Below are 26,956 nucleotides of genomic sequence, written 5' to 3' on the forward strand. Positions count from 1 at the left end.
TAGGTAAAAGGCTTGTTCGCAGAGTATACCTTTAAATAGAGTTTTCAAAGATGCAGGCAGAAGCATCTCAGTGTCTGCTTGAAGCAGATGATACAAGCAGATACTGAGAACATGTTCCAGAAGGAAGGCCACAGGCCTACACTGCCCCAGACAAATGGACTACGAGAACAATCAACATAGGCCATATTTACAAAATATCACATTCCTGTATGTAAGTGAAAGGCATCATAGAATATTAATCGAGTAGGTGGGTATTATGACACCACGAGGGGTCTAAGCCAATAGTCGGGTCTGGGGGATGGCTCAGATGAGGTCACATTTAACTCTTTCCTAGTCAGTATTAAAGGGCCGGATGGGCCAACGGAGCGCAATCTTATTCCTACTTTCATGCTCTCTATCTGCTGACTGGAATCCCTAATTATTTCCTTTCTTTATGTGATCTGGTATAATGTATGCTGTACGTAGTTAGTCTAGATGAAACGTAGTATAGACAGGAGATCACCTGATTACCTGATTACCGTCACTAGGAAGGTAATCAAGAAGCTGCAACGCGAATTACTAAAGAAGAATCTGTTTTGCTAAGATATGACGAACTGTATCTGTATATCTGCTTCCTGAATAAATTACTTGTACTTTGAAGACATCTGATAATGGTCTATCTCCAATAATGCTTGCTGTGTTGAGAGTCAAGTTATCTCAGTCTGTGAGGTGCAACTCTAAGAAGTTGCTGGTGTCGAGGCAAAAAGGTGATTTATAACAAGGAGCAGTATAAAAAAAGTCACGCATGTTCTTTAACCATTTAACAGCCACATTATGAAAACTAAATGTGCGCTGCAAGGCCACATTTTTTCTGACCCCCTCCCCAGTGTGCCTCCCCCAGCATAGAAGGCTATGCAGAGTGGCACAGGGAGCCCTTTCATATTTACCAGTTTCCCGGATGCTGAATTGGCTCTCCTCTTCCTTCACCAACTCTTCCACCAGCCCTTTTCCATCAGCGAGTGGCACTGTAATGCTGACACCATCTGCTGGGTCCCGATCAAATGTAACATCATATTATTGGGACCCAGAAGAGGATGTCGGGATTACAGAGCACCAGGTGGAGGGAGATAAGAGGAAGAGGAGTGCCGATCCAGTGCCCGAAACTAGTAAATTTAGTGCTCTGTGAGCCACTCTGCATGGTTGCATTAGGCCGGAGAATTAGCCAGACAGCCGAGCATGCCCGGCCCTGAATTATGGGAGGAAATGCTGTTAGTTTTTCATTTTAGAGAAATAATTCAGAAAACTCTAAACGATATAGTGATGGCATCAAAGGATAAACAATGACATCAAAGGATAAACATTGAAGAAAACTGCAGATTTATATTTACAATTAATATTTAAATATAGTAGTTTACAATGAAACTAAAAAAGTAGTCTTTGTGGATTCAGCATGATGTTCTTATGTTTAAAGACAAATAGCATATGTTTGTAACTGAAACCATATGCAATGTCTTTATTGTGTCATGTGAGTGACACAAGTCATATTTAATACCCATATAAGGAATGCCTTTGTGACAGATACAGCATGGACTTTTACTATATTTTAGGTGTGTTAGTATACACAGAGACTGATTTCTGGAATGGCGACAAAGGCCCGGGCCCTGGGCAGCTGAACATGCAAGCGAGGGCTGCAAATGGAAAAAGGAGGCAGCAAATGTAGAGCAACACATGGAAGAGGGAATTTGCTGCCCAAGGGATCTGAACATGAAAGAAAGGGGCTGTTATATATAGACTTTACACATGGAAGAGGGGGCTGTTGCACATGGAAGAGGAGCCACAAGAATGATGGTCTAGAGGGGGAAAAAGTATAACTCCATCTTTAAGTATACAAAGACTTCGACATAAAAACACCACATCCAAATTCTGATGGCTAGACAAGTGGGTCAGAATATCTCCAATACAATAGACCTTGTGGGTGTTCCAGCTCATATCTATCAAAAGCTGTCCAAAGAAGGATGACCAGTGAACGAGCAAGAGTCAAAGGCTCCTAGTGTTCATTGATGTGCATAGGAAGCAAAAGTTAGCACATATGGTCCTAGTGAAAAAACAAGCCAGTAAAATTGTCCAAGTTAACCCGTGTCCACTGTCAAAGAGCACACAATAGGCATGTGGGCATTAAAACGGGACCAGTGAGCAATGAAATGTGGTCTGCTCTGAAAGATCACCTCTGTCTTAGATCTTGTGCACGTTACTTTGACATGTATCACATACCTAAATATTGTTGCAGATCATGTACACTCCTGTGGGACCATATTCCCTAATGGCAGAGAACTTAAAGGATCTGCTGCAAAGGTCTTTCTTTGCACTAGACACCACAAGATGCCTTCAGAGGTCTGGCTGAGTCCATGCCTCAATGGGTCAAAGCTGTTTTGGTATCGCAGGTGTGACCTGAGTATTATATGGTTGGTTTTACTACTTTGGCTGATAAGTGTATATTAATGGTTGATTTCATAAAACAGAAAACTGAAGTGCAGTAAAGGGAACCTGTGCTTGGTACAGAACCCAGTCCAATGTAAATATTATATTTTTACTTATTAAGAAAGCCTAGAGTGATAAAAAACAAGGGCAGCTGTAACGCTCGGTGAAGCACAGAGAGGTCTGATTACTGGTGATCTGCAGTATCACGGGAAATGCAGACGTATACCAGATTATATGTGATCTGCAGTATCACCGATAATCCAATATACTAGCTAACCTCTGGTCACCTGAGTAGAGTGATGTGATTGGTGCAACAGTAATACAGAGGACAAGCCTCAGTGCAGCAAGGGGAACTGCACAGACTCCTTCCACAAGTCTGAGCTCTCCAAGACGGGAGGAGTCAGGCTAACAGTGGGAAGGTGAGTCCGAAAGTGACACTCAGGCGCAAGTGTCACTAACAGGACGAGGAACCGCCTCCAATCGTGAGGTCGGTTCTCGAGGTCGGACAAGCCAGGTCGTAAACACACGGACAGATAAAGTACAGATACAGTAGGCAGAGGCGGAGTCTAGGTACAGGCAGGGTTTGGCAACAGGTATCAGAAATATCGGGGTACAAAATCAGGAGGCAGAGGCGGAGTCAAGGTACAGGCTGGGTTCAGCAACGGAGTATCAGAGATAACGAGGTACAAGGTCAAAAGCTCAGAAGGATAGTCGAGGCAGGCAAAGGTCATAACAGATAATCACAATCAAACTAGTACTTTAAGCTATCAACAATCTAGCTTAGTGTAGGATTACAGCTCCAGCTGGTCCCGGCACACTAACGGATCTGACTAACGGATCTGGGTGCTCCCACGTATGTGAACGCAACGCCAGACAAGGAACAAATGAACAGCTAGCAGTATATATACATGATCCTCTCTCCAGCACCTCCCTAAGTGCTGGACCAATGAGGTGTGGAGCCGGGATCAGCTGACCAGCCTGGTCAGCTGATTCCTCCCTTGCTGCCATATATCCCCTGCCTGAGTGCGCGCGCGTCACTCTAAAACTAGAGGGACTACGAGTCCCAGCCAGCGCAGCCCCGCTCGGCGGTGACTCCGCAGCGGGGACCTGCTGGCTACCTGCTGCACCCAACTCGGCGGTTTCGCCGCGTTCTGCGGGCTCATGCACGGAGGCAGCCGCCTCATGATGCGAGGAGGCGGCTGCCTCTCCGTGCAAGTGAAAGCTGAGTGCGGAAGGAGCCGCCTGCCGCTGGCTCATGGCGGCGGCTCCTCCGCGCTTTCTCACAGTACCCCCCCCCCCCGAGGAGTGGACTCCGGACAGCTCCTTCCAGGTTTCCCTGGATGTGCAGCATGAAACTCTCTCACCAACTCGTCCGCATGCATGCGGTTCCCAGGCACCCATTGCCTCTCCTCAATGCCGTACCCCTTCCAATGTACGAGATATTGCACCGAGTTCTGCACCGTGCGTGAATCTATGATCTTTTCCACCTCATACTCGGGCTGGGCATCGACTAAGACAGGAGGAGGAGGAGTGGGACCCACCTGGACTGCGGGTTTGAGAAGCGACACGTGGAAAGACCTCACTCCACGCATGCTGGTGGGAAGATCAATGGCATATGTGACATTGTTGATCTTCCTAGTAACCGGGAATGGACCCACGAACCTGGGACCAAGTTTGTCAGAGGGTTGTTTCAGGGTCAGGTGACGGGTTGACACCCAAACCAAATCTCCTGGTTGGAATTTCCATTCTAATGAGCGTCTCTTGTCAGCCTGACTTTTCTGACTCTGGAATGCCTTTACAAGGTTATTCTTGATGATCCACCACATGTCCTTAAATGATCTTAGCCATATCTCCAAGGCTGGGAACGGAGTGGCCGCAACTGGCAGTGGGGAGAATTTAGGCAGTTTACCGGTCACAATCTGAAACGGGCAGAAACCTGAGGACGAACTCTTTAAGTTATTGTGGGCAAATTCTGCATAAGGTAAATATTTCACCCAATCACTCTGTGCCTCAGCAACGTAGCATCTCAAAAATTGTTCTAACGACTGGTTGACCCTCTCCGTCTGGCCATTTGTCTGTGGGTGATATCCTGAGGAAAATGACAATTTCATGCCCATCAGGTGACAAAATGCCCTCCAAAATTTTGAAATAAACTGAACTCCCCGATCAGATACTATGTCCTCTGGAATGCCTTGCAGCCTGAAGACATGGATGACAAATAAATCGGCCAGTTCCTGGGCCGAGGGGAGTCCTTTCAAAGGCACGAAGTGGGCCATCTTACTAAAACGGTCGACCACCACCCAAATAACTGACATGCCTTCAGATCTGGGAAGCTCTCCCACGAAATCCATGGACAAATGGGTCCATGGTTCGCTCGGGGTGGGTAAAGGCTGCAAGGTACCTACAGATGCCAGCCGGGAGGGCTTGCTTTTTGCGCACACCGCACATTCCCTGACAAATTCTTTACAGTCAGCGGCTAACGAGGGCCACCATGCACATCTGGCCACGAGATCCTGCGTCCTAGATGCTCCCGGATGTCCCGCATTCTTATGGGAGTGAACCATCTCCAAGATCTGGAGACGGAATGGTAACGGAACAAATAATACCCCGTCTGGTTTCCCCTCTGGGATATCCTGCTGAAAAGGACTCAAAGTCTCTTCCCAGTCCTCCCAAGTCTCGGTGGCGGCTAACACCACCTTTCGTGGGACAATGGTCTCAGGAACAGGGGGCTGTGCTGTCTCTGGCTCAAAACACCTAGAAAGAGCGTCTGCCTTGGTATTCTTACTCCCTGGCGTATACGTGATCAAAAATGTAAATCTCGAGAAGAATAGTGACCATCGAGCCTGCCTTGGGCTCAATCTTTTAGCCCCCTCGATGTATTCTAGGTTTTTGTGGTCGGTATAAACTGTGATAGTGTGCTCAGCTCCCTCTAGCCAATGACGCCACTCTTCGAAGGCCAACTTGATGGCTAGGAGTTCCCTGTTGCCTATGTCATAGTTTCTCTCTGCCGGAGAGAACCTTCGGGAAAAATAGGCACACGGGTGTAGTCTACCCTGGAGACCAGAACGCTGGGACAGCACAGCCCCCACCCCGATCTCTGAGGCGTCCACCTCAACAATAAATGGAACAGAGGTGTCAACGTGTCTGAGTATGGGAGCTGAACAGAACAACCCCTTTAACTTAGAAAAAGCCTGTACTGCCTCGGGAGGCCAATGAGTGGTGTCTGCCCCTTTTTTAGTAAGGCTAGTGAGAGGGGCGACCACTGTGGAGTACCCCTTTATAAACCTTCTATAATAGTTCGCAAACCCCAAGAACCGTTGCAATGGTTTTAACCCCACCGGCTGCGGCCACTTCAGGACCGCGGAAACCTTGGCAGGGTCCATAGACAAACCTGAGGTGGAGATTATATACCCCAAAAACGCAACCGATGTGACCTCGAAAATACATTTTTCGAGTTTGGCGTATAAGAGATTTTGCCTCAGTTTGTCTAACACCATCCTGACATGGGTTCTGTGTTCCGAGAGGTTGTTAGAAAAAATGAGAATGTCGTCAAGATAGACTAAAACGAACTTTCCCAATACCTCCCGAAAAACCTCATTGATGAGTTCCTGGAAGACGGCCGGGGCATTACACAACCCGAAGGGCATCACCCTATACTCGTAATGCCCATCAGGGGTATTGAAGGCCGTCTTCCATTCATCGCCCTTCCTTATACGCACCAGGTTGTATGCCCCCCGTAAATCCAGTTTTGAAAATATGCTAGCCTCAGTGACCTGTGTGAACAAATCGTCAATAAGTGGTAACGGGTAGCGATTCTTCACAGTGATTTTATTGAGACCTCGATAATCGATGCAAGGCCGTAACCCCCCATCTTTCTTTTTGACAAAAAAGAAGCCTGCCCCAGCGGGCGACCGGGACGGCCTAATGAAGCCCTTTGCCAAGTTCTCACGAATGTATTCCTGCATGGCAAGTTTCTCGGGGCCAGACAAGTTATATAAATGGCCTCGAGGAGGCACACAACCGGAACGAAGGTCAATGGGACAGTCGAATGGACGATGCGGGGGCAACTTATCCGCGGCCTTGGGACAAAACACATCGGCATAATCTGCGTATTGCTCTGGTACACCTTCCACCTGTACCTTGGTTAGACCCAACGTTAGTTTCCCCAAACACTGCTGGAAACAGTGAGGTGACCATGCCGTCAACTGTCCTGTGGCCCAGTCTATTTGTGGGGAATGTACCTGCAACCAAGGCATGCCTAGGATAATAGTGGAGGTGGACATATGCAAAACATAAAACTGTAACTGTTCCCCGTGTAAAACCCCTATGGTGAGTCTCACAAACGGAGTCTGTGACAGGGGACAATTCCGCTGCAAAGGGGAGTCGTCAACTGCCGTAACCTGGATGGGGGGTCTCACGGGAGTGAGTGGTAAACCCAACTCCTGAGCAAACTCAAAATTCATAAAGTTAGCCGCTGAGCCGGAATCAATGAAGGCTTCAGTGGCAACAGATTTATCATCCCATGTGACCGTACACGGGAGAAGTAATTTTTTCTCTTTAAGGGGTGAAGTTTGTGTGCCTAGGGTGTCACCCCCCACTACTCCTAGGCAGACCCGTTTCCCGCCCTATTGGGGCAGTTTCGCACCCTATGCCCTGCCTCTGCACAGTATAGGCACAGTTGTTCCATCATCCTCCGCCTTCGCTCCACCTGGGTCAGTTTTGATCGACCAATTTGCATCGGCTCTGGTGGAGGCAAGGCCAGAAAGGGTGAGACAGGCGGAGGTGCTGTTTCAGAGGCTGCAGCAACCGGTGCTGTGTACGAAGTCACCCTGACACGGTGACTTCCCCTAGCCTGTCTCTGATGGCGTAGCCTGCGATCTACACGAATGGCCGATGATACGGCCTCATTAACTGTCTTGGGCTCTGGTACAGTCAACATTAAGTCAGAGACCTCCTCCGTCAACCCAGACAGAAAATAATCCATTAGAGCGAAGTTATCAAATCTAGAGGTGATTGACCACCTACGGAACTCCGCCGCATAATCCTCGACCGAACCTCTGCCTTGCCGCAAAAGTTTGAGCTTCCGCTCTGAGGTCGCAGCAAGGTCAGGGTCGTCGTAGATTATGGCCATGGCCTTAAAGAACTCGTCTACCGAGGTCAGAGCGGTATCGGTAGGAGGCAGGTTATATGCCCAGGACTGGGAGTCCCCAGTCAACAAGGTTTTAATAAAGATGACCCGTTGGGTCTCAGTCCCCGAGGATCGGGGTCTCAATTCAAAATACGACAACACTCTACTCCTGAAATTCCGGAAGTCAGACTTGTGGCCGGAAAACTTATCAGGCACAGGCATGCGTATGTCATCACTAGGAGGGGAACGTACTGAATCAACTGACACCTGAAGGGTTTTCACAGAGCCTGATAAGGCATCGATTAAGGCTTTGTGCTGGCCCAGTGCTTGATGAATGTTATCCACCGAAGTGGCAAGCACAGTCAGAGGATCAGCGCGTGATTCCATCTGTTTTGTGGTCTGGCGTTCTGTAACGCTCGGTGAAGCACAGAGAGGTCTGATTACCGGTGATCTGCAGTATCACGGGAAATGCAGACGTATACCAGATTATATGTGATCTGCAGTATCACCGATAATCCAATATACTAGCTAACCTCTGGTCACCTGAGTAGAGTGATGTGATTGGTGCAACAGTAATACAGAGGACAAGCCTCAGTGCAGCAAGGGGAACTGCACAGACTCCTTCCACAAGTCTGAGCTCTCCAAGACGGGAGGAGTCAGGCTAACAGTGGGAAGGTGAGTCCGAAAGTGACACTCAGGCGCAAGTGTCACTAACAGGACGAGGAACCGCCTCCAATCGTGAGGTCGGTTCTCGAGGTCGGACAAGCCAGGTCGTAAACACACGGACAGATAAAGTACAGATACAGTAGGCAGAGGCGGAGTCTAGGTACAGGCAGGGTTTGGCAACAGGTATCAGAAATATCGGGGTACAAAATCAGGAGGCAGAGGCGGAGTCAAGGTACAGGCTGGGTTCAGCAACGGAGTATCAGAGATAACGAGGTACAAGGTCAAAAGCTCAGAAGGATAGTCGAGGCAGGCAAAGGTCATAACAGATAATCACAATCAAACTAGTACTTTAAGCTATCAACAATCTAGCTTAGTGTAGGATTACAGCTCCAGCTGGTCCCGGCACACTAACGGATCTGACTAACGGATCTGGGTGCTCCCACGTATGTGAACGCAACGCCAGACAAGGAACAAATGAACAGCTAGCAGTATATATACATGATCCTCTCTCCAGCACCTCCCTAAGTGCTGGACCAATGAGGTGTGGAGCCGGGATCAGCTGACCAGCCTGGTCAGCTGATTCCTCCCTTGCTGCCATATATCCCCTGCCTGAGTGCGCGCGCGCGCGTCACTCTAAAACTAGAGGGACTACGAGTCCCAGCCAGCGCAGCCCCGCTCGGCGGTGACTCCGCAGCGGGGACCTGCTGGCTACCTGCTGCACCCAACTCGGCGGTTTCGCCGCGTTCTGCGGGCTCATGCACGGAGGCAGCCGCCTCATGATGCGAGGAGGCGGCTGCCTCTCCGTGCAAGTGAAAGCTGAGTGCGGAAGGAGCCGCCCGCCGCTGGCTCATGGCGGCGGCTCCTCCGCGCTTTCTCACAGCAGCACAGTTTCTTTTCTTTTATTAAAAAAAAAAACTAGTTGCCTGGTGTTTGAGTTGAGCCTCTTCCTTTAATATGGTTGGAATAGCTGATAAGCATGCAGACTTGGTGACTCCTTTCCGATTTCCTTGGTTGCATGCTTATTCCAGGCCGAGCACCACAGGCACCTACTGCCTCCTCCTGACTACAGCACAGTCACAATAAGTAGCTGCATCTGCTATCCAATTGGTTTCACTGGACATTGTCACATTTGAGTTGTATGCTGTATTTGTGCAATGCATGTGCAGTGCGCGGATTTCTTCTTTCCTTTGTGCTTATTTCAGGCATGTGACAGAAACTTCAGAAGCTAAAAGATCCGCATGGTGGCCAGACAAACAAAACAAGCAATTTTGAAAGAAATTCTTCCTTTTCTAAGGAAAAATATCAGTTTGCTCAGCTCAGTACAGATTAACGGCAGACATTACTTCAGCTTCTTAATGTATAAATCAGAGCATTGCCACAATGTTGCCTAGGAGAATGTGCCAGAGCAGTTTGTCACAACCTGCTTCCAATCACTTCATAATCCAGATGGCCAAACACAATATCAAGGACTCCTTGTTTGTGTAGCTCCTCATTCATGCTGGAAGATGGGTGTTTCTGGGCAAACTGTACTCCTGACTACTGTAACTATAGTGAAGAATGATGTAGAAATCCGCACCACCTGGAAAGTTATGTGAGTTTTATTGTACCAACATATTAAAACAAGTGATACCCAGGCAGCTTCAAGCCGCCCAGTTCTGAAGCTGTATGTTAAAAACACACACACATATATACACAACAACAGCCAATCAGTGAGCATATACAAATGTACAGACCTTATGGGGAACTTCTAATTGAGTATGCAAACTCCACCTTTCAAATCCTCCCCTCGGGTCTCATTGGTCCAATAAACATATACCACATTATTACATAAATAATGATATCCTCATTGGTATAGATTAAATAACATATAAAACCATATTTACTAGAACATGTATGCAGCCCGCAGTTAGGATCCTGCAGTTTTCTGCATGGCAGTTCTTTTAATGTTTGTCTTTTGATACAATAAAACTCAAATAACTTTCGAGGTGGTGCGGATTTCTATGTCATTCTTCACTGCTTGAATTCCGGAGGTACCTGGAACAAATTCTGCACGCCTCATTCTATCACTGAGGGTCATTGAGTGCGATTCCCATACTCCAAATCTACTGTTACTATAATTGCAGTTGGAGTAAACTGCTAATTTTGGAATTTCATTACTATCTGCAAGTTTTAAATGTAAAGATAATGTGTAATTAACATTAAATTACCAAAAATACTTGAGCAGCGTGAATCTATGTTTTTAGTATATACTTTTTTATACAAAAGTGGAATGTTTCTTTAAAAGGGAATAAAGATGGGATCCTCTATATTCCTGTCACATCGTTTTCTTTAGATTCCCCTCTATTATGACTGAATATTTGAAGTACACAGATTTTCACTGCCCTGTATACCTTCTCATAAATCATTCCTAAATGTTTATTTTACATTATAATTAAAAAAAGAACAGCTCATACTAAAACACTTTTATATAAATAAGATAATCTGTAGAAGAGGCACGGAAATTGTCAATTACGTTTAAATAATCAATAATTAGATACAAAATAATGTAATAAAAATCAAACGGGTCAAATGCAATCAAATATCAATGTCAATATTGTAAAATCAATTTCAATAAAATAATTTCTGTGTATCCCAAAGGCCTTTATGTCTAAGAACACATGTTTTAGGAGGCCAGAAGTAGCAAGTTAAAGAAGAAGATGAGTCCCGCAAGGGATTATATTGGAACTATTACTTCAAAAAAATGTCAGATCATCAAATTTTTTAAAATTAGCTATTCAATGACCAGTTGTGCCTTCTAGACTCTACCAAACCCCATTCACCATTTTTAGGTTGGTGAATAAATTACTATTTTACATACAATGATGCTTTCTCCCAAATATAAGGCAAATTGTAATGGCTGAGTGGCTACCCATGTTGCTTTGCACCCCAAAAGTCCTGGGTTCAGTTTCCAGCAGGGACATTGCTTTCAGTTTGCATGTTTCTTCCTGTTTGCAAGGGATTTCTCCAAGTGCTCCAGTCTCCTCCCACATCTCAAAAACATTATTGGTCACATATTTAACTTCCTCCAGCTTTGTTAGAGCTATAGAACTGTAAGTACCTTAATGGGCCAGTTTATTGATTTGGGTTATTCAGTATACTCAGTAAGATGCTGTGTAATATGTCAGATGTATAGAAACAGCTGAAAAAAATGTTTTCTGTAGATAAGCCTCATCCATCTTGTACAAAGCAGCACACTCAATATCGACATTTACATCACAATGCTGTGAAAGAGTAATATGAACTCTAATACACTGTGATGTGGTGCTTTTATAGTGTTAACAATGGCTTTGATTACAGTGCTCAAGCTCCTACTCTGCAATTCATCTCTACACACTAGTCTCAACAGTGTTCCAAGCAGTAATATAGCAGATTGACAGGTGAAAGTGAGTCGTTCCTTGTACACAGTTAACATTACAGATAACCATGCTATGTAACTCATTCAGCATATACCACAAGTCTCATTTAATACAGGATAAAGCACACCAGAACACAATAAAGATTTGTAAGAAATCATGTGATCTATACTGTATAATGTCAACACATTTTTCAGCATCTGTAGGATGTAATCATTGATATGAGTAGCGGTTACAGTAATCAAGCTTTTCATTTTTTTATATTATGGATGCACTAACACAGCTTCCATCTCTAATAGCAGTAAAGATTAAACTTTTTTAAATATACTAAGTAAATTGACCTAAAGAAAAGCTGCTTAGATCAGAATATAATAATGCACTCTTTTACCTGTTTTGCCAACACCACTGCCCCCCAGAACTACGATCTTGATGTTTTTGTTAGGGTCGCACTCCAAGAGAGGATATTCAGGGATAGGAACCAGCAGATAGTTGTGTGAATACTGGGACATAGTCTGCCAGGACAGCTGCAATTATCCAATTGGAAAGATCAAGTGCTACTGTTATGTTCCACGGCTTCTCCAAGCTAATAACATTGTTTAAAAGTAGGTCAAACTCCTGAGACTTCCCTGGGCAAAATCAGACTGTCCCCAAACTGAGGGTCTCGTTCAAAAGCAGAAGGGAACTTTCCTCTCCCAGCTTCAGTGAAAACTGATTCCTGCAGTCACCAACCAATCAGAATGCAAGCTTTGACATTCCATGGGGAGGGGACATGGGAAAATTGTGATTTTAACTGTATCTCCTCAGATGAGTTACTCATTAGATGCCCTTCTATACGCGCTTGATGTTTCTTTGTAGAAGAAGACATATTAAGAAGTCGTTTTACTATACATGTGCAGCTAAACAATCTAAGCAAAATGTAAGCAATTATCCCTATTCTCTTTATCTGCTTTCCCTTAATTATTTAAGCTTAATAAACAATGGGAGTGAAAACAATGGCATTAGTCCATGTGCATGCATGTGCATGATTTCTTGTACTTCATTATACTTTTTAAACATAAATATATGAATAAGCTACATGAAATATATGCCGTTACACATATCAGCCTCTCCTATTACAAAAGCAAAAAGTAACTGAGTATATTTAAAAAAAAAACATAGCAAAGGATTCTAATCATAATTCAATAGCATGAGAGATCTGATATTCTGTACAGAAATAGTTAAATAAAAGTGTTTGCTTCAGTTTGAGAAAGAGTTCAAGCTTCAGTGATTTAATCCTTATTCTTCTGAGAAGCTGTGCTAGAGGGAGACAGAGAACAATAAGGACTCCCAAGTCTGTGACTCAGTAGTAAAACATGCAGACTGTGTAGAGTGCTGCAAAACTCAGCATATAATCCTAGGCCAGAGTGCAGGAAAGATACATTTCCCAGAGGTTTAGGATAGATATGTTTGTATTTCTTTCTTTCATGTGTTAATTGCACACATTTAAAATCACACAAAAATTGAAATAAATATTTGGCATGACAACCCTTTGCCTTTAACACTGCAAACACTTGAGCTACATACTTACCACCCGACAGAGGAAAATGGATCCAGAGAAGTCTCCCTGACGACGAGCGTCCCGCGATCCATCTTCCAGCCGGCGGCTATGCGCGACTTTACACGACAGTGCGAACGGGTGGTAAGCGATCCCGGAACTTTCTGTGGAGTCATCGAGGATCTATGTTATCGCCGTGCATTGCTAAGCGTCACTTACATGATCACACTCCTATAACCATGCTCCTATAGCCAATTACTGGTCGACAGGAAAATTGCGTGGTGGTTACGGGCCTTTAGATGCAGTCTCTGAAGGAGAACTTGCCAAATTCATGGCAAACATTTAGATGCAGTGGGCCTGATTCACAAAGCGGTGATAACTCAGTTATCACGCCTAAAAGACTTTACGCGTGATAACCTTTGCACTAGCAAAGTTATCACCGCTTTGTGCTGTAATTTGCGCGAAGCTCCCCCATAGGGCTTAATGGGCGCTGCGTGCGCTGCGTGTGCGCCTGCGCGATTGCGTGCGCAAAACTTTGCGCACGGGAGCTTCGTGCGAGTTACTTCAGATCACGCCTAAACTAAGTTTAGGCGTGGTAAAGGGCTTTTCACAGGCGTGCAAAGTGTTTGCACCGCTTTGTGAATCAGGCCCAGTGTCTGAACATCCTGGGGAACTTGCCCCATGCTTATTGCAGACTTTGGTGTCTATTCCTGCAAGCAATGTCCGAGTGATCTGATTGCTTATTTATAAATGTACAAAGCATTGAGACATTTTCTGTAGTGCTTTACAGAGAACTTCACAGAATTCACATCACTAAGTGTAGGTGCACACTTGACAAAAAAAAGTTCAGTTTTCCAAAACAGATAAAAAAGGGACAAGTTAGTGGATTCCATGTTATCCTTAGGAGCCATTCAGACTTGTATGGAATCCATGCTTCAAACTGGCCCTCATCCATGATTTATTATTCATCACTCACTTCTTCACCTTCCTGGGGCTCACTGAGGCATGGCTAACTCCAAATGATATGGTGTCTCTAGCTGCCCTATCATACAGTGAACTTAAACTTAGCCACATTCCCTGATCTGGTGGCAAACATGGGGTGGGGTGGGTATTCTCCACTCATCGAGCATTGCTCCTATACACCACTTACACCTCTACCTTTCCTGCTTTTTTTTTTAATTTGAGATTCATGCTGTCTGTGTCTACTCTCCTCACCATCTCCAGATCGCTGTAATCTATCGTCCGCCTGGACCATCCTCCAGCTTTATCGACCAACCACTTCTCTGCATGGCTTCTTCAGTTCCTCTCTACTGGCATACCTCCTATCACTATCGGAGACTTCAATGTCACCATAGACACTAACTGCCCTACCGCCACTAAACTTCTCTCACTCACCTCCTCCTTTCACCTCTCCCGGGCATCCTCTACTTCAACTCACAAAGATGGCCACATCCTGGACCTAGTCTTTTTTTTTCATCAACCAAAGGTTTATTGAAGGAACAGTACATTACAGGAAATGCAGAGTATAAAATGTCAGCACGCAGGCTACAAATTACAATGCCAAAGGTAGAAATTCAAAAGATATCATAATAAAATGGAAATAGACAATGTTCAGTGAGCAGCATATATTTAAGAGCAGAGAAATCAAGACTTATAATCAAGGGAACCAGTGAAAATGTATAATCATACCTTGATAAATATAGTTTAGATAACCAGTGTTCCCATACTTTGAGGTATTTACAAAGACATTTCCTATGCTGATAAACCAGTTTTTTATATGGTAGTGAGCGATTGACCTTAGCCTTCCAATCATCAATTGTAGGACAAGTCTGGGATAACCACCGAAATGCAAATTTAGGGGTATCCTAGTCTAAGATATTAATATTAAGGATACAGGTTTTTATGTCTAGGGAGACATGGGATCCCATGACAATGTTCAGAAAAGCAATAACCTGCCTCCAGAAATTTTCTAATGGGGGAACTGCCATAGTAAATGCAGGAAAGAGGGGTTCACATTTCTACATTTAGGACAATAATTGGGAGTTGAAGGGGTATATTTGATGATGCGGGCAGGGGTTAAATATGCTTGATAGATGATATAAAGTTGCGTCAAGCATTCTCTGACACATGGAGACACTTGGCGCGTAGAAGATAAACAGCCTTTCCAGTCTTCATCATCAATAGGGACATTAGGGAGTGTCCACTTTGACATTGTAGCGGCAGTGATTGAGCCAGATATTTGCTCAAGAAATAAAAAGTAAAAGGTGCCTATGTGATGCTTAATTGGTCCATCTTTAAGGAGTTCTAAAGTTGGGGAGGTACCTGTATGTGGAAAACCTTGCGGGAATTGAGCACAGAGATCATGTTGCAGTTGCAGGTACATATATGAGTGAGAGTAGGGTATAGAGTATTGGGTTTGAAGGGTGGTGAAGGGAATAAATTAAGTGTTATTAAGGATTTGGCCTAGGTACAAGATCCCCTTATGTTCCCAAATGGAAGTGTTTTCCAGTTTACTAAGCTCGGGTAGTGATGAGTTTTGTCATAAGGGTGCAAAATGATTTCAAGAGAGGGGAAGTAACTTCTTGGCCATCTGCCAAATCCTTTTGGCTTGGATGAGGATTGAGTTAGAGGAGATTAATTGGGTGAGGTAGTTCTTTAAAAGAGCAAATTGAAGGTTTTGAGACCTGTCATTAGAAGAATAACCCAAAAGCTCAGGAGCAAACAGAGAGTTTGTAACAAACCAATAGGAACATTGCTCTAACTGCGATGCTAAGTAATAAAACTGAAAATCAGGTAATGTTGGACCTAACCTTTACTTGGCTCTGGTTAGTTTCAAACTTTAATAGGTCTCCATTTCCCCTTAACCGGTTCAGCACCGCAGTGTCGAAAACCTCATGCATCCGAGCAACGTTCACCTCCCATTCATTCGCCAATAACTTTATTTCTACTTATCACAATTAATTGATCTATATCTTGTTTTTTCCGCCACTAATTAGGATTTCTTTGGGTAGTACATTTTGCTAAGAATTATTTTTTTCTAAATCTATTTTAACAGGAAGCTTAAGAAAGAAAATCATTATTTCTCGTTTTTTGGCTATTATAGTTTGAAGTCAATATACGCTACTGTAATTAAAACTCATGTATTTTATTTGCCCATCTGTTCCAGTTATTACACCATTTAAATGACGTCCCTATCACAATTTATGGTGCCGATATTTTATTTAGAAATAAAGGTGCATTTTTTCAATTTGTGTCCATCACTATTTATAAGCTTATATTTTTAAATAATATAATATCATACTCTCTTGACATGCATATTTAAAAAGTTCAGACCCTTGGGTAACTATTTATGTTGTTTTTTTTGTTTTTTTTTAATAAAAAATGTATGTGGGTAATTTTTGGTGTGGGAGGGAAACTGCTAATTTTAAATGTAAAATAATAGAATTGTTTAATTAAAAATGTATGTGGGTGAGGTTTACTATTTACTATCACAGTAAAAAAAAGTCCTGAATGCGAACGATCTCGCATCCAGGAACTAAAAAGAAGAGGAGAAGTTTCCTGGGAACAGAAATACCACGCTCTCTGAATAGAAAGCATTGGTTTTTCTGCGGGGAAGTTAGATCGGTGAATGGGAATTATATTCCCATTCACTGATCGGGGGGCTAGCGGCGGGAGCGCGCGCGGGGGCGCGCCCGATCGCGCGCACCATGCGGCGGCAGAAGCAGTGCCTATCTGGACGAGTAAGCTCGTCCAGATAGGCCGAACTGGTTAACCACTTAACATCTCAGTCGTTTTCAGCTTATGCATCCGAGCAATGTTCACCTCCCATTCATTAGCCTATAACTTTATCACTACTAATCACAATGAACTGATCTATATCTTGTTTTTTCCGCCACCAATTAGGCTTTCTTTGGGGGGTACATTTTGCTAAGAGCCACTTTACTGTAAATGCATTTTAACAGGAAGAATAAGAAAAAAAATGAAAAAATTCATTATTTGTCAGTTTTCGGCCATTATAGTTTTAAAATAATACATGCCTCCATAATTAAAACCCACGTATTGTTATTGCCCATTTGTCACGGTTATTTCACCATTTAAATTATGTCCCTATCACAATGTATCGCGACAATATTTTATTTGGAAATAAAAGAGCATTTTTTCCGTTTTGCATACATCACTATTTACAAGCTTATAAAAAAAAAATAGAGAGAAATATTTCATCTTTACATAGATATTTAAAAAGTTTAGACCCTTAGGTAAATATTTATGTTTTTTTTTTTTTTTATAGTAATGTTTTTTTTTGTTTTTTTTTATTAAACATTTTATGTGGGCATTTTTGGGAGGGTGGGATATAAAAGTGTTTTATTTGGGGAAATATTGGTGTTGTGTAATGTTTTTGGGTATTTGCTTGTAGTTTTACTTTTTGGCCACAAGATGGCAATCTCGATTTTTTTTACATGACGTCACTCTAAGCGTACAATGTACGCTTAGAGGGACACAGCTTCAGAAAGAGCGAAGCTTCCGAGAGAAGCTGTCGCTTTTTCAGCGGGGGAGAGGAATCAATGATCGGGCTCCCCAGCCCGATACATTGATTCCGTGGCTACCGACTCCGCGGCCGGGAGTGCGCGTGCACGCGCGCGATCGGCCGCGGGAGCGCGCGGGAGCGCGCCTGTCCTCCTTGACGTTTTTATACGTCAAGGAGGACAAAGTGGTTAAGATCACAACTTTTACTATCTGTCCCTCCATGACTCCTCCCAGCCCCAGCATTGCACCCCACTCGCTAATGCAGGAAGTATCGCAACCTTGACCTCTGCTTCCTGGCTGATTCTTTGAAACCCCTGGGCACCTTGTCATCCTTCACTGACCACCCACTACTCCACAATAGTCTCTGCTGGCATGGATTAAGCTGCCTCACTCACCAACATTCGCCACGCCACATCAACAGACAGTCCTGGCTGACTGAATCCATTAAACAACTGAAAAGACATTCCAGTGAGGCAGAACAGCTCCACTGCAAAAGACTTCCTGTATTACAATAAAGCACTGCTTCAGCTCATGAATGGTCTTTCCCTTGCATCTACATTTGTTTGGAAAAAACTTTTCATCATATTTTGTGAACAAAATTGAAAAAATACAGTCCAATTACCTCTTCCTTCTTTTTCCACTCTGCCTGGTTGCTCGCCCACTAGGAACTACCCCTCCCCCTCTCTACATGGCAAGTCATTCAAACCTCATCCCTACTAACTCTTTCTGCCTTATCTCTCCTTGGACCCTAAAGCAAACTGACTTTCTCTCTACTAACTTTCTGTTGGACTAACTTCTAGTCGTCTGCTCTCAGCATTCCACAGAACTAATCCTCAGTAAGGTTCAAGGGCTTAGCTCTTGGGACTCAAGGGCTTAGCTCATTCCTAAATCAGCCTTTACCTGTCTGGACGTTCTTTCACTGTCTCCTACTCAAATACTAACTCCTTTCCATGCCCGCTGTCTATTGGTGTACCAAAAGGCTCCATTATTGGACCTCTTCTCTTCTCGATTAACACTCATGGCCTGGAACAATTAATAAGCTCCTTTGGTTTTCAATATCACCTCTATTCTGATGACACCAAAATCTATTTCTCAGCCCCCAACCTCTCCACATTATTATCTTGAGTCACTGACTATCTATCTGCTGTCTCTGCATTCATGTAATCCCATTTCCTTAACCCAGTATCAGCTTCAAATGAAATATTTTGTTTGAAAGCTGCTTTATGCATTGTGAGCCTCTGTTGGCATATCTTGTTTGGCTACCTAGTTCTGCCAAATGAGCGCATGGCAGTAGCAGTTATATTTACCAGTCCCAGAAGGCTTATTCTCTTCCTCCACCAGCAGCTCTGAATTTCTGTCAGGTCTTCTGGGTTCCGATCATGTTTTGACATGCCATCGGGATCCAGGAGACTGTGTCAGCATTATAGAGACTCTTCTATCACCCCTCTTCCACAAGTGGGTGACGCTGTAATGCTGACATGGTCTCCTGTATCCGATCACATCATATCATGTGAGCGGGACGAGAAGACATGTCGGGAGTACGTTGCCACCGCGGTGGAAGAAGAAGCCAATCCAGATGTCTGGACAGGTATGTATGAAAGTTGACTGCCGCCACATACCTTGTCGAGCCTGCAATGCCGTCAAATAAAGTTTTACTTTATTTGGCTGCTAAAGCAAATCTGAAGCGAAAATACACTTATGAGACAATGAATTGTATGTGTAGTATGGCTAATAAATAGAACGCGAGTAGCAAAAAAAACCCCCAAAATTTATTTTTAATTATATAGCTTTATTTATATCATTGGATCATATTGTCACAGTTGCAATTTAGAATCCACACTGGGTTTTGTTGTAGAGCTAATGTCCCTTTGAACTTTCCTGCAGTAAAACCTTATCTCAAGCTGCCCCTCACTGTATCTTGGCTGTTGAAGCTCTTCAGAAAACAGGTCTGAGTTCTGTCAAGTTAGTAGAATAGCTCAGAGAAGCACGTTTGCATAGATAACAACTCAAGTTTTTTTTTAACTCTTCCTGTACTGGAAAACAATATGAGACTCTCTTCTTTTCTACTGATGTTCTATTTATTATACACACTACGCATTAAATTCATGATCTTAAATTTATTTTCGCTTCAGATTTGCTTTAAAGAGTAACTAAAGTGAATTAAATTTGGCCAGTTTAATTTACAAAACAGGAGGCTACCAAAATGCTTGTACATGCTCTAATCATATCCTGTCTTCACTATGGTAACACCTTATTCTGTGGTCTACCAAAAAAAAAAAAACAGACTGCCACCACTCCAGTCCCTATTGAAATCTGCTGTCCTTCTTATCCACCTCTCCTTCCACTGCTCTGAGGCAGACCCTCTCTACCAATTTCTCTATTGGCTACCAATTACTGAAAGGATCCAGCCTAACTCCTCACCCTATCATACAAAGCTCTACATAAGTGGCATCTCCATACATTCAGCATTAATCTCCAGATAACATCCCACCCAGAATCATTAGCTCCTCCCAGAAGAGCCTCTTGTCCTCAAGCCTGGTTACCTCTTTTCACTGCCTCATCCGCTAACTACTGTGTCTCCTTCTCTAGTGTCTCCACCCCACTACCATTTAGATTGTAAGCTCGCAAGGGCACGGACATCCTCCTAGTATTTCTTATTCTGCTGCAATTTATCAAAAGCATGTGTAGCAGTATTGGTGAAGTCTCAAACCCCACATCAACTATTTATGTATTTGTACTTGTATTGCTGGAAGTCCTGATTGTACATAGTTTTACATTTCTCATGTATCTATGCCCCCCAATATGTATTTGTATTATTTACATCGCTATGAAAGACGCTGGTGCTATATAAATAAAAAAATAATAATATAGTAATAAAATAATAATATCCTTGGTTTCTATGTACCCTGTCTCCACCTAATCTTTATACGGTATCTCACAAAAGTGAGTACGTCTCACATTTTTGTAAATATTTTATATCTTTTCATGGGACAACACTGTAAAGTACTTAGTGGACGGCTTGTATAGCAGTGTGCATTTCCTATCCCATCAAAATAACTCAACACACCTCTAAGTGGAGAATGTCAAAATTGTACCCAAAGTGTCAATATTTTGTGTTCCCACCATTATTTTCCAGCACTGCCTTAACTCTCTTGGCAATGGAGTTCCCTAGAACTTCACAGGTTGCCATTAGAATCCTCTTCTTCTCGTCCATGACAAAGCTGGTGGATGCTAAAGACCTTGCACTCCTCCACCTTATGTTTGAGGATGCCCCACGGATGCTTAATACTGTATGCTGAGACATGCTTAACCACTTAAGGACTGCAGTCTTAAAACCCCTTAAGGACCAGCCACTTTTTTTCCATTCAGACAATTGCAGCTTTAACGGTTTACTGCTCGGTCATACAACCTACCACCTAAATGAATTTTACCTCCTTTTCCTGTGACTAATAAAGCTTTCTTTTGGTGCTATTTGATTGCTGCTGTGATTTTTAGTTTGTATTATATTCATCAAAAAAGACATGAATTTTGTCAAAAAAATGATTTTTTAACTTTCTGTGCTGACATTTTTCAAATAAAGTAAAATTTCTATATACATTTTTGTCCAAATTTATTGTGCTACATGTCTTTGATAAAAAAAAGTGTATATTTATTGGTTTAGGTAAAAGTTATAGCGTTTACAAACTATGGTGCAAAAAGTCAATTTTCCTATTTTGAAGCATCTCTGACTTTTCTGACCACCTGTCAGGTTTCATGAGGTGGTAGAATTCCAGGATAGTATAAATACCCCCCAAATGACCCCATTTTGGAAAGAAGACAACCCAAAGTATTCACTAAGAGGCATGGTGAGTTCATAAAAGATTTTATTTTTGTCACAAGTTAGCGGAAAATGAACCTTTGTGACAAAAAAAAAAAAAGTTTCCATTTCTGCTAACTTGTGACAAAAAAAATGAAATCTGCCACAGACTCACCATGCCCCTCTGTGAATACTTTGGGGTGTCTACTTTCCAAAATGGGGTCATTTGTGGGGTGTGTTTACTGTCCTGGCATTTTGGGGGTGCTAAATTGTAAGCACCTCTGTAAAGCCTAAAGTTGCTCATAGGACTTTGGGCCCCTTAGTGCACCTAGGCTGCAAAGAGGTGTCACACATGTGGTATCGCTGTACTCAGAAGAAGTAGTATAATGTGTTTTGGGTTGTATTTTTACACATACCCATGCTGGGTGGGAGAAATATCTCTGTAAATGAGAATCTTTTGATTTTTTTTTTACACACAATTGTCCATTTACAGAGATATTTCTCCCACCCAGCATGGGTATGTGTAAAAATACACCTCAAAACACATTATACTCCTTCTCCTGAGTATGGCGATGCCACATGTGTGACACTTTTTTGCAGCCTAGGTGCGCTAAGGGGCCCAATGTCCTATGAGTACCTTTAGGATTTTACAGGCCATTTTGAGGCATTTGGTTTCTAGACTACTCCTCACGGTTAAGGGCCCCTAAAATGCCAGGGCAGTATAGGAACCCCACAAGTGACCCCATTTTAGAAAGAAGACACCCCAAGGTATTCTGTTAGGTGTATGGTGAGTTCATAGAAGATTTTATTTTTCATCACAAGTTAGCGAAAAATTGATTTTTTTTTTTTCACAAAGTGTCATTTTCCACTAACTTGTGACAAAAAATAAAATCTTCTATGAACTCACCATACACCTAACGGAATACCTTGGGGTGTCTTCTTTCTAAAATGGGGTCACTTGTGGGGTTCCTACAGTGATGTGAAAAACTATTTGCCCCCTTCCTGATTTCTTAATCTTTTGCATGTTTGTCACACTTAAATGTGTTCTGCTCATCAAAAACCGTTAACTATTAGTCAAAGATAACATAATTGAACACAAAATGCAGTTTTAAATGATGGTTTTTATTATTTAGTGAGAAAAAAAACTCCTAATCTACATGGCCCTGTGTGAAAAAGTGATTGCCCCCCTTGTTAAAAAATAACTTAATTGTGGTTTATCACACCCGAGTTCAATTTCTGTAGTCACCCCCAGGCCGGATTACTGCCACACCTGTTTCAATCAAGAAATCACTTAAATAGGAGCTATCTGACACAGAGAAGTAGGCCAAAAGCACCTCAAAAGCTAGACATCATGCCAAGATCCAAAGAAATTCAGGAACAAATGAGAACAAAAGTAATTGAGATCTATCAGTCTGGTAAAGGTTATAAAGCCATTTCTAAAGCTTTGGGACTCCAGCAAACCACAGTGAGAGCCATCAGGGCCGGCCCTAGACTTTTTGCCGCCTGAGGCAAAAAAAAAATGTTTCCGCCGCCACCCCCCCCCCCCCGGTGGGGGGGGGGGGGGGGGAGCGCTCTGGGGGGCCGCCGAGCTGGAGGGGTAGCTGGCAGGACGGGGGTATTGGGCCTAGCGGCGGGGAGGGGGTCGTACCCCCCCCCCTCCCTCGCCTGGGTCCCCCGAACTGCGCTCCCCTCCAGCCTTACATAGAAGAAGCAGTCGCTATTTGTAAGACGCACGGGCGGGGAGGACTCACCTCTTCCCAGCGTGCGCTCCACTGACATCACTTCCTGCAGCGTTGCAGGAAGTGACGTCAGTGGAGCGCACGCTGGATCGAGGAAGAGGTGAGTCCTCCCCGCCCGTGCCTCTTACAAATAGCGGCTGCTTCTATGTAAGGCTGGAGGGGAGCGGAGGACGGGGGACCCAGGCGAGGGAGGGGGGGGTACGACCCCCTCCCCGCCGCTAGGCCCAATACCCCCGTCCTGCCAGCTACCCCTCCAGCTCGGCGGCCGGCTCCCCGCACGGACGGGCGGATGCCGCCCCTGGAAATTTGCCGCCTGAGGCAAAAGTTTCACCCCGGCTCATGAGCGGGCCGGCCCTGAGAGCCATTATCCACAAATGGCAAAAACATGGAACAGTGATGAACCTTCCCAGGAGTGGCCGGCCGACCAAAATTACCCCAAGAGCGCAGAGAAAACTCATCCGAGAGGCCACAAAAGACCCCAGGACAACATCTAAAGAACTGCAGGCCTCACTTGCCTCAATTAAGGTCAGTGTTCACGACTCCACCATAAGAAAGAGACTGGGAAAAAACGGCCTGCATGGCAGATATCCAAGGCGCAAACCACCTTTAAGCAAAAAGAACATTTTTTTGCTAAAAAACATCTCAATGATTGCCAAGACTTTTAGGAAAATACCTTGTGGACCGACGAGACAAAAGTTGAACTTTTTGGAAGGTGCGTGTCCCGTTCCATCTGGTGTAGAAGTAACACAGCATTTCAGCAAAAGAACATCATACCAACAGTAAAATATGGTGGTGGTGGTAGTGTGATGGTCTGGGGTTGTTTTGCTGCTTCAGGACCTGGAAGGCTTGCTGTGATAGATGGAACCATGAATTCTACTGTCTACCAAAAAATCCTGAAGAAGAATGTCCGGCCATCTGTTCGTCAACTCAAGCTGAAGCAATCTTGGTTGCTGCAGCAGGACAATGACCCAAAACACACCAGCAAATGCACCTCTGAATGGCTGAAGAAAAACAAAATGAAGACTTTGGAGTGGCCTAGTCAAAGTCCTGACCTGAATCCTATTGAGAGGTTGTGGCATGACCTTAAAAAGGCAGTTCATGCTAGAAAACCCTCAAATAAAGCTGAATTACAACAATTCTGCAAAGATGAGTGGGCCAAAATTCCTCCAGAGCGCTGTAAAAGACTCGTTGCAAGTTATCGCAAACGCTTGATTGCAGTTATTGCTGCTAAGGGTGGCCCAACCAGTTATTAGGTTCAGGGGACAATTTCTTTTTCACACAGAGCCATGTAGATTTGGAGTTTTTTTTCTCACTAAATAATAAAAACCAATGACCTGTAAAATCCTAAAGGTACTCATAGGACGTTGGGCCCCTTAGCGCACCTAGGCTGCAAAAAAGTGTCACACATGTGGTATCACACAATTGTCCATTTACAGAGATATTTCTCCCACCCAGCATGGGTATGTGTAAAAATACACCTCAAAACACATTATACTACTTCTCCTGAGTACGACGATACCACATGTGTGACACTTTTTGCAGCCTAGGTGCGCTAAGGCGCCCAAAGTCCTATGAGTACCTTTAGGATTTCACAGGTCATTTTGAGGCATTTGATTTCCAGATTACTCCTCACGGTTAAGGGCCCCTTAAATGCCAGGGCGGTATAGGAACCCCACAAGTGACCCCATTTTAGAAAGACGACACCCCAAGGTATTCTGTTAGGTGTATGGTGAGTTCATAGAAGATTTTTTTTTTCATCACAAGTTAGCGAAAAATTGATTTTTTTAAAAAAAAAAATTTTCACAAAGTGTCATTTTTCACTAACTTGTGACAAAAAATAAAATCTTCTATGAACTCACCATACACCTAACGGAATACCTTGGGGTGTCTTCTTTCTAAAATGGGGTCACTTGTGGGGTTCCTACAGTGATGTGAAAAACTATTTGCCCCCTTTCTGATTTCTTATTCTTTTGCATGTTTGTCACACTTAAATGTGTTCTGCTCATCAAAAACCGTTAACTATTAGTCAAAGATAACATAATTGAACACAAAATGCAGTTTTAAATGATGGTTTTTATTATTTAGTGAGAAAAAAAACTCCTAATCTACATGGCCCTGTGTGAAAAAGTGATTGCCCCCCTTGTTAAAAAATAACTTAATTGTGGTTTATCACACCCGAGTTCAATTTCTGTAGTCACCCCCAGGCCGGATTACTGCCACACCTGTTTCAATCAAGAAATCACTTAAATAGGAGCTGACACAGAGAAGTAGGCCAAAAGCACCTCAAAAGCTAGACATCATGCCAAGATCCAAAGAAATTCAGGAACAAATGAGAACAAAAGTAATGGAGATCAGCCGGCTTGAGGCGGTGATGCTTGCGCCCTGCCTCCAGGAGGCGGGTGGATGCTTTCCACCCGCGTCCATTCGTCTCAGTGGTAATGTCTTATGACGTTACACTGCTGCCCGCTCCACAGTTCCCCATCAGGTCCGCCGGACCTATGAGAGGTTCCTGCTACGTGGTTGTCGGTTTGAGGGGCTGTCCTCGGAACTTGGTGCGGCCATGGAGGCGGACACATTTTCAAAGGTTGGCTTCTCGCTCTTATTGGCTCCTACATATATGTAATAGTTCCCCATCAGGTCCGGCACATATGTGCCTGGCAGGGATTGGCTTTTTAGAGCTACTAGCCTGTGATTGGTTAAATTCAAATGTGATGTGCTATATAAACCTGCTTGTGATTTTGTCATATTGAGGCTGTCATGGCTTGATAAAGGAGCTAGGTCATCGCTCCGAAACGTTGCTATTGTACTTCTGTACTATGACAGCCTTTTAATAAATAAGTAAAAGAGCATTTTGATGGTGCCGGCTTCATCCTTGATACAGAACTCGAGTGGTGATCGAGCTTGCCGAGGCACATCTGTTGAACACGATTGGGGTTGTGCTGTTCTCCTACGTTTCATTACAATAATTATTTATACATGATTTAGTCAGTGTTAGCCCATTGTAAAATCTTTGCTCTCCCTGATTTACATTCTGACATTTCTCACAGGGCAACATATTTACCGCTAGCAGGTGATGTCTGTGGAAAGAGATAATACATTTTTGACAGTTGGAAATAGCTGCTTTTTTCCCACAATGCATCAAGGCTCCTACAGTGTGGTGTCAGTGCCCTGGTGCTGACATCACACTGTGGAAAGGGTTTCACCACAATATCAGCTACACAGAGCTCCCTGATAATCCGTTTGAGAAAAGGAAAAGAGTTCTCACGGGAAAAAGGGGGTATCAGCTACTGAGTGGGATAAAGTTCAATCCTTGGATAGCTGCTTCGCTCCTTTGCACTAGAGCTGCAGACTGCCAGAGACAGGTGAGACTACAACTTGTTTTGCCTTGATGAAATTGCCTGTTATAAATACCCCTGGTTGAGTGCTGAGCTCACTGTTTTCCCATTACTCGTGTACACTTGTCTCTGTACTCCTTACCTGATTAGCGCCACACGCTTGACACCATCTGAATTCAATACATTTATTTTCATCTCATCAGACCACAGGACATGGGTCCAGGTATCCATGTCCTTAGTCTGCTTGTCTTCAGTAGACTGTTAGCGGGTTTTCTAGTGCTTCATCTTTAGAAGAGGCTTCCTTCTGGGATGACAGCGATGCAGACCAATGTGATGCAGTGTGCGGTGTATGGTCTGAGCACTGACAGGCTAAATCTCCACCCAA

The 26,956-nt window shown here is 43.7% G+C and overlaps 1 protein-coding gene across 1 annotated transcript in view; it reads right to left on the reverse strand.

Annotated features, from left to right (window-relative positions):
* Positions 1–12,331, reverse strand: part of LOC137527134 (ras-like protein family member 11A-like) — a 143,582-nt gene extending 131,251 nt beyond the window's left edge. The window contains exon 1 of the mRNA XM_068247565.1: positions 12,032–12,331. Within this exon, the coding sequence (XP_068103666.1) occupies positions 12,032–12,152 (121 nt within the window). The 5' untranslated portion in view covers positions 12,153–12,331. The remainder of the gene's footprint in view (positions 1–12,031) is intronic.
* Between the last annotated feature and the right edge of the window lie 14,625 nt (positions 12,332–26,956).

The sequence above is a fragment of the Hyperolius riggenbachi genome, chromosome 8 (genome assembly GCF_040937935.1).
Source record: "Hyperolius riggenbachi isolate aHypRig1 chromosome 8, aHypRig1.pri, whole genome shotgun sequence".
NCBI lineage: Eukaryota > Metazoa > Chordata > Amphibia > Anura > Hyperoliidae > Hyperolius > Hyperolius riggenbachi.